The sequence below is a fragment of the Ovis aries genome, chromosome 20 (assembly GCF_016772045.2).
Source record: "Ovis aries strain OAR_USU_Benz2616 breed Rambouillet chromosome 20, ARS-UI_Ramb_v3.0, whole genome shotgun sequence".
In the NCBI taxonomy this organism is placed as follows: Eukaryota; Metazoa; Chordata; class Mammalia; order Artiodactyla; family Bovidae; genus Ovis; species Ovis aries.
This window is the reverse complement of record NC_056073.1, coordinates 26443941-26459856: the sequence shown is the minus strand read 5'-3', so window position 1 is coordinate 26459856 and position 15916 is coordinate 26443941. Positions and strand designations below refer to the sequence as shown.

Sequence of the window (15916 nt, the reverse complement as noted above, 5' to 3'; positions counted from 1 at the left end):
TCATGAGACGTGTGAACCTGGGCACCTCGTTTAGGGGCAGAGGTAAAGCCAAAGTGGGGCCAGAGCTTTACCTTGTTGATCAGAGAGGAACAAGGGACACTGAGGTCAGTTTCCCCTGAAGGATGGTGAAAATGTGTCTGATTTCCTAAATGACAGAATTTTTGTTAGAGCATGCAAAAAGCTAGTGTAGTTCAGTTATTGTGGGAGTTAGTATAAGAGGTTTCCCAGGTGGCTCAGTGGTAAAAAATCCACCTGCCTGTTCAGGAGGCTGGGTCAGGAAGATCCCCGGGAGGAGGAAATGGCAACCCACTCCGGTATTCTTCCCGGGAAAATTCCATAGACAGAGGAGCCTGGTGGGCTACAGACCTCGTGTCACAGAGTTGGACATGACTGAAGCAACTGAGCATGCATGAACACATAGTAAGAGACAGGTTTCTTAGTATCTTGTTTTGTGGGATCAACAGAGGAGACACGGGTCTGAGCCATTTGCTGAGCCATGTGGGGCCCTGCTGGGCAGATGTGTGTGTGCCCGCTTTATGCACAGGCACCTAGACCCACCCAGGAGCGCTGGTGTCCGGGGCATTGGGATGAGAGGGTTAACAGGGAAGGACTCAGTCTCTCTCCAGGCCATGATTCCCTCAAGAGACCCAGGTGTCCGGGGTGCCCCCTCCCAGTTCTGGGCCTGGGGCCAGTTGCAGTTCTTGGTTGTCACATGGTTTCCCAGCTTATCTGGGAGAGGGGAGGAGCAAGGTCCAGAGTCAAAACTCTGCTCCAAGCCCTGGGTTAACCAGAAAGGAGCAGGCGGGTCTGAACCCCTCAGGTCCTCCAGCCATGAGGCTCCTCTGGGGGCTGATCTGGGCATCTGGCTTCTTCGCCTTGTCTCTGCAGAAGCCCAGGTCCTGGAGGCAGGATGCGGAGAGCTTGGACAGGGCCAGGGCTGGCGAGGGGAAATGGGCTCCGAGGGTCCTGATTCGGGGGAGGGCTGGAGGCTGGCTGTTGACTCGCACCTGTTCTTCCCAGGTTGCTCCTCTTTGCTCCTTCTGTGGTTCGCATAGGGGTCCCCCTGTCTGTGGCCGTGAAACTCCAGGATGCTCCTTCAGGACAGGTGGTGAGAGGATCCGTGTTCCTGAGGAACCCATCCCACGTTAATGAGCTCTGCTCCCCGAAGGTGGATTTCAGCCTCAGCTCAGGCAGAGACTTCATACTCCTCAACCTCCCGGTAAAGGCCCCACTCCCTCCCGGTGCGGCCCAGCGCCTCCCCTTCTGTTCTCTGTCTTCTTGGAAACAGCTTTCTCTTCTCATGCCCCTGCTCCCTTCCTCCCCTCCCACGTCTGTGGTCCTCTGTGTCTCAGGCTGCCTCTTCACTTCTGCTCTGTCTCTCACCCACTCCCTCTCGCTCTCTTCACAGATTCCCCACGAGCAGGCCAGCCTCTGTCGCCTCCATCTCCTCCGCGGAGCCCCCGAGGTGCAGCTCATGGTGCAGTCGCCGTGGCTCAGGGACTCTCTGTCCAAACAGACAGACACGCAGGGTGTCAACCTGCTGTTCTCCTCTCGCCGGGGGCACCTCTTTCTGCAGACAGACCAGCCCGTTTATAACCCTGGCCAGCGGGGTGAGTCTCGGTGCCAGGGCCTCCACCTTTCATGCCTTCCCAGCCACTTGAATGAGATAACCTGAAGCCCCCCACAGGAAGGCTGCTTTGCAAACATTTGCTCTCCTTTCCTTTGCTTTCTGGGAGGGGGTCAGGGGTCCAGGGCCCACCCCTCCCATGGCTCCTGCTCACCTCCTCATCCTCCTTTTCCAGTTCGCTACCGAGTCTTTGCTCTGGATCAAAAGATGCGCCCGGCCAGTGACATCCTCACGGTCACGGTGGAGGTGAGCCCCCGACCGCTGACCTTCCTAATGGGCCAGGGCTGCTGAGCTGGCCTGTGGCTGTGACCACTTCACTCCCATTGCAGAACTCTCAAGGCTTCCGCGTGCAGAAAAGGGAAGTGTTTACTCCCTCCTCTATCTTCCAGGACAACTTTTTGATCCCAGACATCTCAGAGTGAGCATTTCCTCCCAGGGACTGCCCCCACCGACCCTTCTCTAACTTCCCCCAGCTGGCTAACTACAGCACATGGTCCAGTCCTGAGCTCCCTCAGCCCCTGGATCACCCGATAGTCTCTTCCTAGGGAGCTGGGCCACTGGCTGTCAGTGGGCCTCTTGCACGAGTGGGCTGAGTCTCTCCCTTGTCCGTCCTCAGGCCAGGAACGTGGAAAATCTCAGCCCGTTTCTCAGACAGCCTGGATTCCAATAGCAGCACCCAGTTTGAGGTGAAGAAATATGGTGAGAGCTGGAGATGGAAGGGACAAGCGCCCCTTTTCTGCAAGGAGGACGGGGTGGAGCAGAGGTGGGGGGTGCAGGGCCAGGGAAGGGAGATGCAGCTGCCACAGCCCCGAGGGGAGGGTAATATTTTAAGGGTCCTTTCACGAGAGTCTGATCTGCCCTCCCTTTGCCCTGGGTCAGTTCTTCCCAACTTTGAGGTGAAGATCATTCCTGAAAACGCCTACATCCTGACAACGCCTGGCTTTCTTAGTGACATCCAAGTGATCATCCAGGCCAGGTATCTCCCCCTCACACATGGTCCTCATGCTGGGCCTGACCCCAGGACACCCTGTGCAGCGTGAATGTGCTGCGGAACCCCACTCCCCTCCCTCGCCCCAGCCCTCAGCCCCTCTTCCGAATCTCTCCTCGGTGGCAGGTACATCTACGGGAAGCCAGTGCAGGGGGTGGCATATGTGCGCTTTGGGCTTCTGGGTGAGGACGGTGAAAAGACTTTCCTGCGGGGCCTGGAGAGTCAGACCAAGGTAGGAAGGAGGGTTGAGGTGCGTGAGATGGGTGAGGAGAGTGAGGCGGCATGAGGAGGTGAGGTGGGAGACTCGAGTCTCATTCTCTGTCCTGTCTTCTTTGCCCCAGCTGGTGGATGGCCAGTGCCAAATTTCCCTGCAAAAGGCCGAGTTTCAGGGCGTGCTGGAGAAGCTTAATATTAGCATTAATGACCTCCCAGGGCTGCGCCTGTATGTTGCAGCAGCCGTTATTGAGTCTCCAGGTGAGTGGCTTCCCCTGATTATAATCCTGGACCCTCACCGCTGACCTCCGAGCTGACCCTCTGTTCTCTAGCACCAACAGCCTGCTTCATCTCAGCTGGGACACGAAGTCAGGAAAGCTGTATCTCTACAGCTCTATTTCTGGGGAAGGGGTCCTTCTACCCTCTCAGTGTATTATTTTTTACCCATCCACCCACCTATCCCTGCATCCATCCACCCAACCATCCATCTAATCACCCATCCATCTATCCATCTACCCATCCTTCCATCTCTCCCTCCGACCATCACACATCCCACCATCCCTCCATGGATCCATCCATCCGGCCAGCCAGCCTTCCAGCCACCCATCCCCTCCTTTCATCCATTGATGAATCCATCCACCTATCCATCTGTCTATCCATCATCCATACATCTATCAGCAGAGCTGTGTTATACACCATCTGTGTGCTATGTCCTGTGGTGACCTCAGGAAACATAGAGATGAACAGAAGGCAGTTTGTGCCCTGGAGAGTTCAGCCTTGGTGGAGGGAAACACTAGAGCATGCCCTCCCCGCCCCCAGCCCTCCTCTTCCTCTCTTCCCAGGTCTCTGTGTCCACCTCTCTACACTCTGTCTCTTGCAGGAGGAGAGATGGAGGAGGCAGAGCTCACGTCCTGGCGTTTCGTGTCATCTCCCTTCTCCCTGGATCTGAGCAAAACCAAGCAGCAGCTTATCCCTGGGGTCCCCTTCCTGCTGCAGGTTTCTTCGGGAAGAGGGAGGATGAGCAGTGGTGCCGGGGGTGGTGGGCAGGAGGGCGCCGCGTCTCACTGACTGCACTCTTCCCTCGGCCCCTCCTCATCTACCTAGGCCCTGGTCCGTGACATGTCAGGCTCCCCAGCCTCTGGCATTCCCGTCAAAGTGTCTGCCAAGTTGTTTTCTGGATCGACTTCTAAAAACCAGGACTTTGAACGGAACACAGATGGGAGCGGCCAAGTCATCGTCTCCCTTGGTGTTCCTCGGACCATCTCAGAAGTGCAGCTCTCGGTAGCACCCCACCCTCACGGGGGTGGGTGGGCTAGGAGAGAAGGTTCCCAGGCTGGCGGGTAGAGGCGGGGAAGCTGGGTGCCTGTGCCCTTTCCCTTGACCCTGTGACCCCTGCCCTCTCTCCAGGTGTCTGCAGGCTCCCCCCACCCTGCCGTAGGCAGTCTCACTGTGAAAGCGCCCCTGTCCAGAAGCTCTGGGTTTCTGTCCATTGAGTGGCAGAATCCTCGACCTCTTAAAGTCGGAGAGACCCTTAACCTAAACCTGCAAGCCGTGGGCATCAGCGGGAGCTTCTCCTACTTCTATTACATGGTGTGCATGATGGGCCACAGGGGAGGCCGGGCTGAGAGGGTCTCCAGAGGAAGGACCCTCAGGGTGGGTGGCGGCCCCAGGGCTGAGGATGGCCAGTGAGGAGCACCCTGCTCCCCTCCAGATCCTGTCCCGGGGCCAGATCGTGTCTGTGTATCGAGAGCCCAAGACCCACCTGACCTCCATCTCCGTGTTTGTGGACCATCGCCTGGTGCCCTCCTTCCACCTCGTGGCCTTCTACTATCACGGGGGCGTCCCGGTGGCCAACTCCCTGAGAGTGGACGTCCAGGCTGGAGGCTGTGAGGGGAAGGTAACCTGCATCGGAAGAGATGGGGTGTGTGTGCATGCTGGGAGGATTAAGAGAGAAGACTGAATGACTGCAAACGGGGTGATTTAGTTTGGGGTGCACTGAGGATGCTCAAGACTGAACGAGTTCTCCCCACCCTGACTGCCCCCCGCCCCCCCGCCACCTCTGCCAGCTGGAGCTGAACGTGGACAGTTCCAAGGCGTATCGTCCTGGGGACACTGTGAAACTCAACCTGCAAACAGGGTCTCGAGCCCTGGTGGCCCTGGGAGCTGTGGACACGGCTCTGTATGCTGTGGGTGGCAAGTCCCACAGACCCCTCGACATGGTCAAGGTTGGTCAGGTCCTCTCTCTGATCCTCCCTTCCCTCCGAGGCTCATCCTCCTGCTGCCCGAAGCCCATGGCAGCCACGAGAACTCACTCTCCCATTCCTCCCTCGAGCCGTGGCCCCGGTGGCTCTGTTTCTACTCTCTGTGTCTCTCTCGTACTTGTCTGGACCCTGCCCTCTCACGTGCAGCTGAGTATGCGATCGCGGCCACAGCCACTCTTGTCTCTGCAGCATCTCTGCCTTTTCTCGCCAGGTCTTCGAAGCTATGAACAGCTATGACCTTGGCTGTGGTCCCGGCGGTGGAGACACTGCCCCTCAAGTGTTCAAGGCAGCTGGTCTGGCCTTTTCTGATGGAGACCATCGGACTGAAATCAGAAAGAGTGAGGACAGAGGAGGAAGGGGAGTGGGTGGTGGGAGGATAGGAGGAAGGAGGGGCCTGAGGGGGAAAGACAGGAAGAGGAGGGGTGGGAAGGGCTGGGCTTGGAGGGGGAGGCTCAGAGGGGAGGGGGAGGCCCTGTGCCCTCTGGCTGACTGCATTCCTGCTCTCTACCAGGTCTGAGCTGTCCCAAGGAGTCAAAGTCTCGGAAAAAGAGAAATGTGAACTTCCAAAAGGCGATTCATGAGAAGCGTGAGTTGAGGGTGCCCATGAAATTCTCTAGGGCTTCCCTCCTGGCTCAGATGGTAAAGAATCTGCCTGCAATGCAAGAGACCTAGGTTCGATCCCTGGGTTGGAAAGATCCCCAGAAGAAGGCAATGTCTCTACTGCCTCCAGTATTCTTGCCTGGAGAATTCAGACCGAGGAGCCTCTGGGGCTACAGTCTTCGGGTCTCAGATTCTGACATGCCTTGAGCGACTAAGACATATGCAGTTCTCCACTTGGGCCCAAGGCTCGGGATGCAGGTCTGCCTGTTGGCTCCTCTGCTCCCGACTGAGCCAGTGCATGGTGTCTGGGCTAGAAATGCAGACACGGTAGTTCTGGGGTGAAAGGGAGGCTGGGGAGGTGCTCTGCTGTGACCGCCCTCAAGTTCCTGGTCTCTCGGGGTGAGTCCTGGCACGTCTAGAGGTCGGGCCGGGGATGAGGCGTGCCTCGCGCTCAGCCTCACCTGGTCCTGCAGTGGGCCAGTACACTTCCCCCGTAGCCAAGCGCTGCTGCCAGGACGGGCTGACGCGGCTGCCCATGGTGCGCACCTGTGAGCAGCGGGCGGCCCGGGTGCAGCAGCCAGCCTGCCGAGAGCCCTTCCTGTCCTGCTGCCAGTTTGCCGAAAACCTGCGCAAGAAGGCCCGGACCAGGGGCCAGGTGGGCCTGGCCCGAGGTGAGGGTCTGCGTGGGGCCGGGGCACTGGCCGGGGCCCCTGGAGGGTCAGGACCACCCCTCCTCACCGCCCTCCACGGTGTCCCCCACACAGCCTTGGAGCTCCTGCAGGAGGAGGACCTGATTGAAGAGGATGACATCCCCGTACGCAGCTTCTTCCCCGAGAACTGGCTTTGGAAAGTGGAAGAAGTGGACCGCTTCTCCCAGTGAGGGCGCGCGCAGGCCCTGGCCTTGTCTCTGGGCTGTGTCTGGGGCCTGCCCAGCGTGTGACCCAGCTTCTCACCTTGCCCACCGCAGATTGCAGCTGCTGCTCCCGGACTCTCTGACCACATGGGAGATCCACGGCGTGAGCCTGTCCAAAAGCACAGGTGGGGTCACCCTGCTGGGGCCCTGGGGCTCCCTCTTCCAGGCTCCCTGGACCGAGGCTCCCTGCTTGGTCCTTAGCTCTTGGTACAGGAATGAAGGGGAGAGACCTGGAGATGTCTGCATGCCGAGTGTGGGGTCTGAAGCCATTGAGCAGCGGCAGGCAGAGGATGGGTGGGAAGCTGGGGAGCAGGGGCAGACCCTGCCCCACACTGTTGGAATCCCCTTGGTGTGATGCCCCCAGGCCTCTCATATGTGCCCACTCTGTGTCAGGCTTGTGTGTGGCCACCCCGGCCCGACTCCGAGTGTTCCGTGAATTCCACATGCACCTCCGCCTGCCGGTCTCTGTCCGCCGCTTTGAGCAGCTCGAGCTGCGGCCTGTCCTCTACAACTACCTGGATAGAGATCTGACCGTGAGGCCCTTGGGGGCTGAGCGCACGGTGGTGGGGGGGACTGGGCAGGTGAAGGGTGGGGAGCCTAACTGGGCTGGGACTCTGGCCCTCCCCGTCTTCCTGCCCCCAGGTGAGCGTCCGCGTGTCCCCAGTGGAGGGGCTGTGCCTGGCCGGGGGTGGAGGGCTCGCCCAGCAGGTGCAGGTGCCCGCGGGCTCTGCCCGGCCCGTTGGCTTCTCTGTGGTGCCCATCGCAGCTGCTGCCGTGTCCCTCAAGGTGGTGGCTCGAGGATCCTTCGATTTCCCTGTGGGGGACGCAATATCTAAGATTCTACAAGTCGAGGTGAGTGGAACACCCCTGAATCTAGGTCCCCATCTCCCAGGTTCACCCCCTGCTCTGGCCCTCTCCCTGCAAGAGTGCTGAGGCCACCCCCCACACCCAATGCTTTGGTCCATTTGCACTTTCCACAGTCCTGGCCCCTCCGTGTCCCTGAAGTTCCAACTGCAAGTCCTGAGGAGTGTGCACTGGAGGGGCGGGCTGTGGCCTGTGTGATCTCTCACAGCTTCGTTTCCCCTCCACAGAGAGAAGGGGCCCTTCACAGGGAGGAGATAGTCTATGATCTCAACCCCCTGGGTGAGTGACCTCCACTCACAGACAGCAGGTGGGAGGGGGCAGACGGCGTGGACAGTAGGACAGACCACTGACTCCCCTCATCTTCCCAGACCCCCGAGGCCGGACCTTGGAAATTCCTGGCAACTCTGATCCCAATATTGTCCCTGAAGGAGATTTCAAGAGTTTCGTCAGAGTCACAGGTGGGCGTGTCTTCCAGTCCCTTCCCTGGGGCCTCCCTTGGATTCATGGAAGCCTGGGCACTTCTGTTTGATCTTGAGACTCCCTCACCCTCCGACCCTGCCCTCCAGACCTGCTCTCTGACCCTCCATCCTGTCCTCCCCATAGCCTCGGATCCACTGGAAGCATTGGGCTCTGAGGGGGCCTTGTCCCCAGGAGGCCTGGCCTCCCTCCTGAGGCTTCCCCAAGGCTGCGGGGAACAAACCATGACCCTCTTGGCTCCAACACTGGCTGCTTCCCGCTACCTGGACAAGACTGAGCAGTGGAGCCTGCTGCCCCCTGAGACCAAGGACCGCGCCGTGGATCTCATCCAGAAAGGTTCTGAGTGCAGCGGCGAGCAGGAGTGGGGCCAGGAGAGGGCAGTTAATGGAAGCTGGGCAGCCTGGGTGGTCAGAGCAGGGAAGAGAGATGCAGTCCCCAGTGGAAAAGGGGTTACCTTTTCCACCTGTATGGTGTGACCTCAGCTGCATTTCCTTTCCAAGGCTACACGCGGATCCAGGAATTTCGAAAAAGAGATGGTTCCTATGGGGCTTGGTTACATCGGGACAGTAGCACCTGGTGAGTTTGGAGGAGTGTCCTGGGTGTGTGGGAGGGGCCAGGTTTGGTGACAGCAGAGCCAGCTATTATGGGAGAGCAAATAGGACCCGCAGTATTGGTCCCATGTGCACTGTAGTGTCTAGAGGCTATCCCAAGCTATGCCTTTCTCTCCTCTAGGCTCACGGCCTTTGTGCTGAAGATACTGAGTTTGGCCCAGGATCAGGTGGGCGGCTCTACTAAAAAGCTACAGGAGACAGCCATGTGGCTGCTTTCCCAGCAACGGGATGATGGCTCATTCCACGACCCCTGTCCTGTTATCCACAGGGATATGCAGGTATGGAGCTGGGAGGCTGGGCCAGGGGCACAGGAGGGGAGAGTCACCCTGCCCCTCGCCACTCGTGGTTGCTGCTGCTGCTGCTAAGTCGTTACAGTCGTGTCCAACTCTGTGCGACCCCATAGACGGCAGCCCACCAGGCTCCGCTGTCCCTGGGGTTCTCCAGGCAAGAACACTGGAGTGGGTTGCCATTTCCTTCTCCAATGCATGCAAGTGTTTTCTGCCCACTTCAACCAGGGAGGCTTAGTGGGAAGCGATGAGACTGTGGCGCTCACGGCCTTCGTGGTCATTGCCCTCCACCATGGGCTGGCGGTCTTCCTAGACAAGAATTCAGAGCAGTTGAGGAGAGTGGTAAGGCAGCTATGTGTCTGCCCTTTGCTTATCCCTTTCCTCTCAGAAGCCCAGTCCACAGACCTTCCCTCCAATTTCTTCCAGGAAAATTCCATCTCAAGAGCAAACACCTTCTTGGGGGCGAAAGCAACCTCTGGGCTCCTTGGCGCCCACGCCTCCGCCATCACAGCCTACGCCCTGTCGCTGACCGAGGCCCCTGAGGACCTGCGGAACATTGCCCACAACAACCTCATGGCCATGGCCAAGAACATCGGTGGTGAGGGGGTCCTGCCTTGATCCTGAGGCTTGGGAGAGCTTGAGACCCCTGAGTGTGTCCAAAGGGAGAAACAGAATGAATGGAGCCCCTTGGAGGGAATCAGAGCATAAGCAGGGGTGACTGGGAAATCAGGAGAGACTAAAGGGGGGGTGTCAAAGGGTCAGACATCTAAGATCCTCCCCTGTTCACCTGTGGGTCTCCTTTCACTCCAGATAAGCTGTACTGGGGCTCAGTCACCACTTCTCCAAGCAACGTCCTGTCACCCACTCTGGCTCCACGCAGCCCAGCAGACCCCATTCCCCAGGCCCCGGCCATGTCGATTGAAACCACGGCCTACGGCCTGCTACACCTGCTGCTATGGGAGGGCAAGGCTGAGTTGGCTGACCAGGCTGCATCCTGGCTGACTGGCCAGGGCAGCTTCCAAGGGGGATTTCGCAGCACCCAGGTAGGGGCTGTCCTGGGGTTCTAGGGTGGCTGGTCCTGAGACCGAGTCCCTGAGTCCTGGCTCATTTTCCCCAGGACACTGTTATGGCTCTGGATGCCCTGTCTGCATACTGGATTGCGTCCCACACTACCGAGGAGACGGGAGTCAACGTGACCCTCAGCTCCTTGGGCCGCAGTGGACTCAAGTCCCACGTGTTGCAGCTGACCAACCACCAAGTCCACAGGCTGGAGGAGGAGCTGCAGGTGAACCATGCCCTCACCTGGGTGACCGGGACACCTGGGCCTCCCTCGGCCAGGCCAGAAGCCATCCCCTGTTCCCCACCCCTGCTGAATCCTCATGGCCCCTTTTTCTGATACTGTGGGAAGACTTACTGGCTCTGTGACCTGTAGCAAGTCACCCAACCTCTGAGGTTCATTTATCTGATCTAAAAATGATTCTTGCAGAATCTACAGAGGGTTTAGGAGATGGTGGAGAGAGAATGTGGGTGAAGGTAGAAAGTGTTGAAAAGTGAGGTGGGGAGAGGAGGTGGAGTTATTTTGGTGGAGGAGGTAAGTTGAAGCAACAGTGTGCCCTTCTGACATCTCTTTCCCTTTTCTGCTTGTGAAAGTTTTCCCTGGGAAGCAAGATTAACGTGGAGGTGAGAGGAAACAGCAGAGGAACCTTGAAGGTGAGAGCTGGTGGCACTGGGCGTGCGGGGCCATCAGGGTGAAGCCGGGGTGTTGAGTGGGAGACGTGCAGGCAGAGCTCATGGTCTGGGAAGGAGGAAGAGACCCCTGGGTTGCGGTTCCCTGTGCTCTGTCCTGGGCAGGTGCCCCTCACTCTGCTCTCCACTCTTTCTGGGCACCTGTCGTCCCCTTCAGCCCTCAGTGCTGATGCTCAAACACTTGGTGCCTCAACCCAAGTGTCTCCCCTGAGCTCTGAGCATCTCTGATGTGGTTGTCTCCCAGACCTTCTCTTCCTCCTGTGTCTCTTGTCTGGCTGACAGAGTCCATCTCTGCAGGAGCACAGCTGCCACGCCGGGGGCCATCTTTGCGGCCCCCCCGGCCATGCTAAGCCTCGCCTTATGTCGCAGGATACTTCTCTGTCTTCATCCCAGACCCGCCGACCTCCCCAGTAACTCCGCCTCTGTTTTCAGTCCAGCCCAGCCCACGTCCCCAGTAACTCCACCTCTGTTTTCAGTCCAGCCCAGCCCACCTCCCCAGTAACTCCTCATGTGCCTTTCCCGGATTCCCACCGACCTCCCTCATCTGCTTTTTCTCCAGTCATGCCCACGTCCCCAGTAACTTCGCTTCTGCTTTCACTCCAGCCCAGCCCACCTCCCCAGTAACTCCGCCTCATCTTTCTCGCTAGCACTGCCCACCTCCCCAGCAACTTCCCCTCTGTTTTTCGCCTCAGCCCCGCCCACCTCCTCAGCTGGACAGATCCTCCCACGTACACACATCTCCTAGCTTTGAATGACCTTCAGGATCCTCTTGTCCCACATGACAAACTCATTTTCCTCCTTCAAGCGTGGGCCAGCAGCCTTACCTGAACTTTCCATTAAAGCCTTTTTGGTGCTTCTGTACAATGCTTGCCCCCATGCCAGGACCCTGCTCCCCTCTCTCTCTCATCCAACAGCTGGGGGCAATTGTATTTCTGGACAGGTCCAGGGGCAGAATGGGAAAAGGCAGAAGGCCTGAAAGCTCTTAGCCCAGGAGCTAAGGGATCCAGAGCCCTTCCATGTGGCTCTGCAGAGAGGTCTGCAGCCCTAAGTGTCCCCATGTCTCCTTCCCACCCCCTGATGAGCCAGGTCCTTCGCAGCTACAATGTCATGGACATGACAAACACGACCTGCCAGGATCTTCAGATTGAAGTGACGGTCATGGGCCACGTCGAGTATACGAGTGAGTGTTGGGGTCACAGGCTGTGGGTCTCTGAGCGGGTGGTGCCAGGGCTGAGCCACAGCACTGTCCCCTCGCAGTGGAGGCTGAGGAGGACTACGAGGAATACGAGTATGAGGACTCTCCAGCCGGGGATGACCCCGAGGCCCGCTCCCGGCCCGTGACACCCCTGCAGCTATTTGATGGTCGGAGGAACCGCCGGAGGAGGGAGGCCCCCAAGGCAGCTGAGGAACGGGAACCCAGGGTGCAGTACACCGTGTGCATCTGGTGAGCCCTGGGGTGGCCGTGGGCCTGTGGGTGCTGCTGGGCTGGGAGAGGGAGGCAGCGCCGAGGTTGGGGCTGGGTGTCTACAGCCTGGCCCCAGGCAGGGGCGACCCAGACAACAGGCACGTGTCTCCACAGGCGGACTGGCAAGGTGGGGCTGTCGGGCATGGCCATTGCGGACATCACCCTCCTGAGTGGATTCCATGCCCTGCGGGCTGACCTGGAGAAGGTGTGACCAGCCACCCAGAGGGGCCGCTTGTGCCCCCAGGATCCCTGCCCCATCCCCGCAGCAGCCCCAGCTGCTGAGCCCTGTCACATGCACGCGGCCAGGGGCTTTCTCCTCGTGACTCCCGGCTCGTGTTCCCCACAGCTGACCTCCCTCTCTGACCGATACGTGAGCCACTTTGAGACCGAGGGTCCCCATGTCCTGCTGTACTTCGACTCGGTGAGCAAGGAGGGTGACAGAGGCACTGGGTTTCCTGAGCTCAAGTTAGGAGGATTCCCAGGAGGCAGGTATATCAGCAGCTACTGCTCTGGGAGAGAACTTGTGGTGTGAGCAGGGAGACAGGACAGGAGAGGGTCAGAGCCTTGGCCAGGGAGGTTCCCCGCTGCCTGCAGGGAGGTGGGGCTGAGCCCCTTCTGGGGCTTTGGGTCCAGTGCCAGTCAGCGAGGGAGGGCTTGAGAGAGCACCTTTCTTAAATTTGAATTTATTCGTCGTGAGGGACTGCTTTTTTGTTTTGAACATCCTGTTTTTTTCTGTTTATGATATTCAAGTTGTTTTTTTTTTTTTTTTTTAATGATGGTCTACCTACATGAGTTGTTTTTTTTTTCCCATGGCCATATTTGACTAACACACAGTTATCAACTCTCTGATGGCCCTCCAAAAATTTCTTGAAATTTATTGTAACCTTTGGAGAGAAATCTGAAAAAGGTGTGTTAATACTGTGATATCATTCGCCATGTGTTTGCGGTTCGGGGAGGCCCGCCCTGCCCAGTGTGTGCAGAGGGGACAGACCTTGTTGGCTAGAGAAGCCAGGCAGAGGAGTCTGGTTGAAGAAAATGAGGAAGATGGCAAGTCAGGGAGCTCACCATGCAGCTAAGAAGGAAACTCGTGTGCGATACCAGGCTGGACTGGAGCGGTGTGGCCATGAGGAGAGGGATCAGGGCCTACAGGAGTGGCGGGTCAGAGAGGGCGGCAGAGGGCCAGCATTTGCTGGTACCTAGGAGGTAAGTGAGGCCTTAGTTGTATCAGTGAGGCTATGGAGAGTGTCAGTGGGTTTGGAGGGCAGGCAGTGGGAAATGGGACTGTTTAATACATTCTGTAAAAATCCCAATACAAGAATCAGGCTGAACATTTGATTCAGGAGCCACAAACCTGCAGAGTTCCGGGAGCGGTGAGACCGCCCCAGGAGAGCACAGAGAAGGGGAAGGGCCTGCGCTGGGGCCTGTGCCTCTGCAAGGGACCAGCAGGAAGGTCAGAAATGACCAGGTCAGAATCAGGGGTGATCTGGAAGCTAGCCCTGAGGGTAGGGAGAGTTTTGTGAAGAATGTGTCCATGAAGGGAGAATCTGTGAAGCCGCTCAGGGACCCAGGGATGGGTGAGGTCACCATGTGGGCAGTGAAGTCAGCAGAGACCTTGGGGAGCAGCTTTTAGAAATCCCGAGGCTGGAAGGTAACAAATGGTGAAGGACACTGAAGATAAGATCGACCAGAACCAAACAGGCCAAGCAAATCCATCATAGCGGTCTATGAAAGCTCAGGGCCCAGAGGTGGGTCCCTGACTTCCCTCCACCCATCGGCCCCCATGGCAGGTCCCCACCTCCCGGGAGTGTGTGGGCTTTGGAGCTGTGCAGGAGGTGCCCGTGGGGCTGGTACAGCCGGCCAGTGCTGTCCTGTATGACTACTACAATCCTGGTGAGCTGTCAGGGACTCTTGCGAGCGTGGGGTTAGGTGGCAGTGAGGGTGGCAAGGGAGTCCTGTGGGTCCATGGGACCGGGGAGGCAGGGAGAGGCGAGTGCCCTAAAGAACGGCCTTCTCTGCTTTTCTCCAGAGCGCAAATGTTCTGTGTTTTATGGGGCACCACGTAAGAGCAAACTCTTGTCCACGTTGTGCTCTGCGGATGTCTGCCAATGTGCTGAGGGTGAGACACTGGGCCGGGGATCAGGGGTGGGAAGGTGGCGTGGCTGGGGCCTACACGATCTCACCTGGGCCCCTGACTTCAGGGAAGTGCCCTCGACAGCGCCGGGCCCTGGAGCGTGGGCAGCAGGACGTGGAGGGTTACCGCATGAAATTCGCCTGCTACTCTCCCCGAGTGGACTATGGTCAGTCTTCCCGCCCGGGCCCTGGCCCTGACCCACCCTCAAGGTCTCTTAGGTTTGGCCTGCTCCTCTCAGGCCCATGGGCAGCCTTGTCACTCTGCACTGACCTCCTGTCCTCCTAGCCTCGGGATAACTAACCTTCCCTCCCTTCTCCTAAACCCCCCACAGGCTTCCAGGTTAAGGTTCTCCGAGAAGACAGCAAGGCCGCATTCCGCCTCTTTGAGACCCGTATCACCCAAGTCCTGCATTTCAGTAAGAGCGGGACAGTAAGTGGGCAGGGCTGGGGGCCGTACTGGGGAGCTGAGGTCTGGCTTTGGGGCCTTGGTGCCTGGAAGAGTGAAACTGCAGCCAGTCTGAGCTCAAAGCCCCTCAGCCTCTTAGAAGCCCTGGGCTTGTCCACAGACAGGAAGGCAGGACCTGCCCGCTGGGAGTGGTGAGGGTCAAATGGAGGCTCGGCGCAAAGCCCCCTGGCCACCTGCTGTCCCACCCCTCCTCTTCCCCTCTGATGACTCTGTGGACCTTCTCCCCTCAGCCAAGGATGCCAGGGCCACCGCTGATCAGACCAGAAACTTCCTGGTCCGAGCCTCTTGCCGCCTTCAGTTGGAACCTGGGAAAGAATATCTGATCATGGGTCTGGATGGGGCCACTTACGACCTCAAGGGAGAGTGAGTTCTCGGACCCCTCAGTCTTCTGCTCTGCCCACACTTCTTGAGGGAAACGGTCCCCTGTGCCCTCAGAAGCCAGGTGCCTCAGGGTCTGCCCCTGACCCTCCGCTGACCCCTGCTGACTGCCTCTTTGCCCGCAGCCCCCAGTACTTGCTGGACTCCAACAGCTGGATCGAAGAGATGCCCTCTGAGCGCATGTGCCAGAGCACCCGCCATCGGACGCCCTGTGCCCAGCTCAAGAGCTTCCTCCAGGCGTACGGCACGCAGGGCTGCCAGGTGTGAGGGCACTCTCCCAGCTTCTCTACGAGGAGCCGGAGCTGTGGAAATATACTGCCTGGACTCCCGCCGTGCCCTGTACCCTAACCAGAGCCCTAGGCAAAACCAGAGACTCAATAAAGGCCTTTGGCAGCAAAGTGTCCATGTGTATCTCCAGGACTGAGACCAGCGTCCCCACCATCTGTTCCAGGTCCTGCGGGGCCCAGGCCAGGGTGGGCATCATTTAAGGCTTCCAGAGCCTGGGTGACCCTTGCAGAGTCCAGCTCTGCCTGAATCCCCTCCTCCCTCAGGCAACCCCTTGGGAGCCCGGTGCCACATAGTGACTGTGGTGGGCAGCTGACCCTGCGCTCTGAGGACCCCATGTCTGCACTAAAACCTCCCTTTTACTCTGCCCGCAGGGCACTCCCTGTGCCTGGCAGCCTGTCTCTGGGGCCTCAGGCGGGGGGCTGCATACCAGGCACCTCAGCCCTTCTGCTTTGTGAGCAGCTCCCCAGCTGCATGTCCACCACTGTGCTCAGGCATGCGGTACTTCTGGGTCTTGCTTCTAACCGAGACCTGCTGTGTTGAAAGCCCGTTTGACATTGGATCCCTTTATCAGCAGTATTACATAACTTTCCTAGAAATGTGCA

The 15916-nt window shown here is 58.6% G+C and overlaps 1 protein-coding gene across 4 annotated transcripts; it reads left to right on the top strand.

Annotated features, from left to right (window-relative positions):
- Positions 1-789: 789 nt before the first annotated feature.
- LOC101123672 (complement C4) lies at positions 790-15424 on the top strand. Of its 4 annotated transcripts, XM_027958803.3 has the most exons (41): positions 790-896; positions 1021-1219; positions 1409-1610; positions 1803-1873; positions 1957-2045; positions 2244-2326; positions 2507-2603; positions 2742-2847; positions 2957-3089; positions 3709-3824; positions 3933-4109; positions 4236-4418; positions 4540-4725; positions 4895-5053; positions 5301-5427; positions 5601-5675; positions 6163-6360; positions 6454-6565; positions 6657-6727; positions 6996-7135; positions 7245-7454; positions 7694-7745; positions 7835-7924; positions 8070-8279; positions 8444-8519; positions 8676-8832; positions 9070-9183; positions 9268-9439; positions 9652-9884; positions 9959-10126; positions 10492-10551; positions 11674-11767; positions 11845-12031; positions 12167-12257; positions 12399-12473; positions 13840-13942; positions 14079-14168; positions 14251-14349; positions 14515-14598; positions 14879-15011; positions 15152-15424. In XM_027958803.3, the coding sequence occupies exons 1-41, from the start codon at positions 832-834 to the stop codon at positions 15291-15293; spliced, it is 5229 nt and encodes a 1742-aa protein (XP_027814604.2). In that variant the 5' UTR covers positions 790-831; the 3' UTR covers positions 15294-15424. The 4 variants fall into 4 exon arrangements, with proteins under 4 accessions (XP_027814604.2, XP_027814605.2, XP_027814606.2 ...); XM_027958804.3 differs by lacking the exon at positions 14251-14349; XM_027958805.3 differs by lacking the exon at positions 15152-15424 and having other exon boundaries at positions 14515-14612.
- The last annotated feature ends 492 nt before the right edge of the window (positions 15425-15916 follow it).

Bases quoted from the DNA above. Each gene is read 5' to 3' on its own strand.
- LOC101123672 (XM_027958803.3), top strand. From the start codon at position 832: ATGAGGCTCCTCTGGGGGCTGATCTGGGCATCTGGCTTCTTCGCCTTG. The intron at 3,090-3,708 runs GTGAGTGGCTTC...TGTCTCTTGCAG, and splicing joins AGCCGTTATTGAGTCTCCAG to GAGGAGAGATGGAGGAGGCA. The intron at 7,455-7,693 runs GTGAGTGGAACA...TCCCCTCCACAG, and splicing joins CTAAGATTCTACAAGTCGAG to AGAGAAGGGGCCCTTCACAG.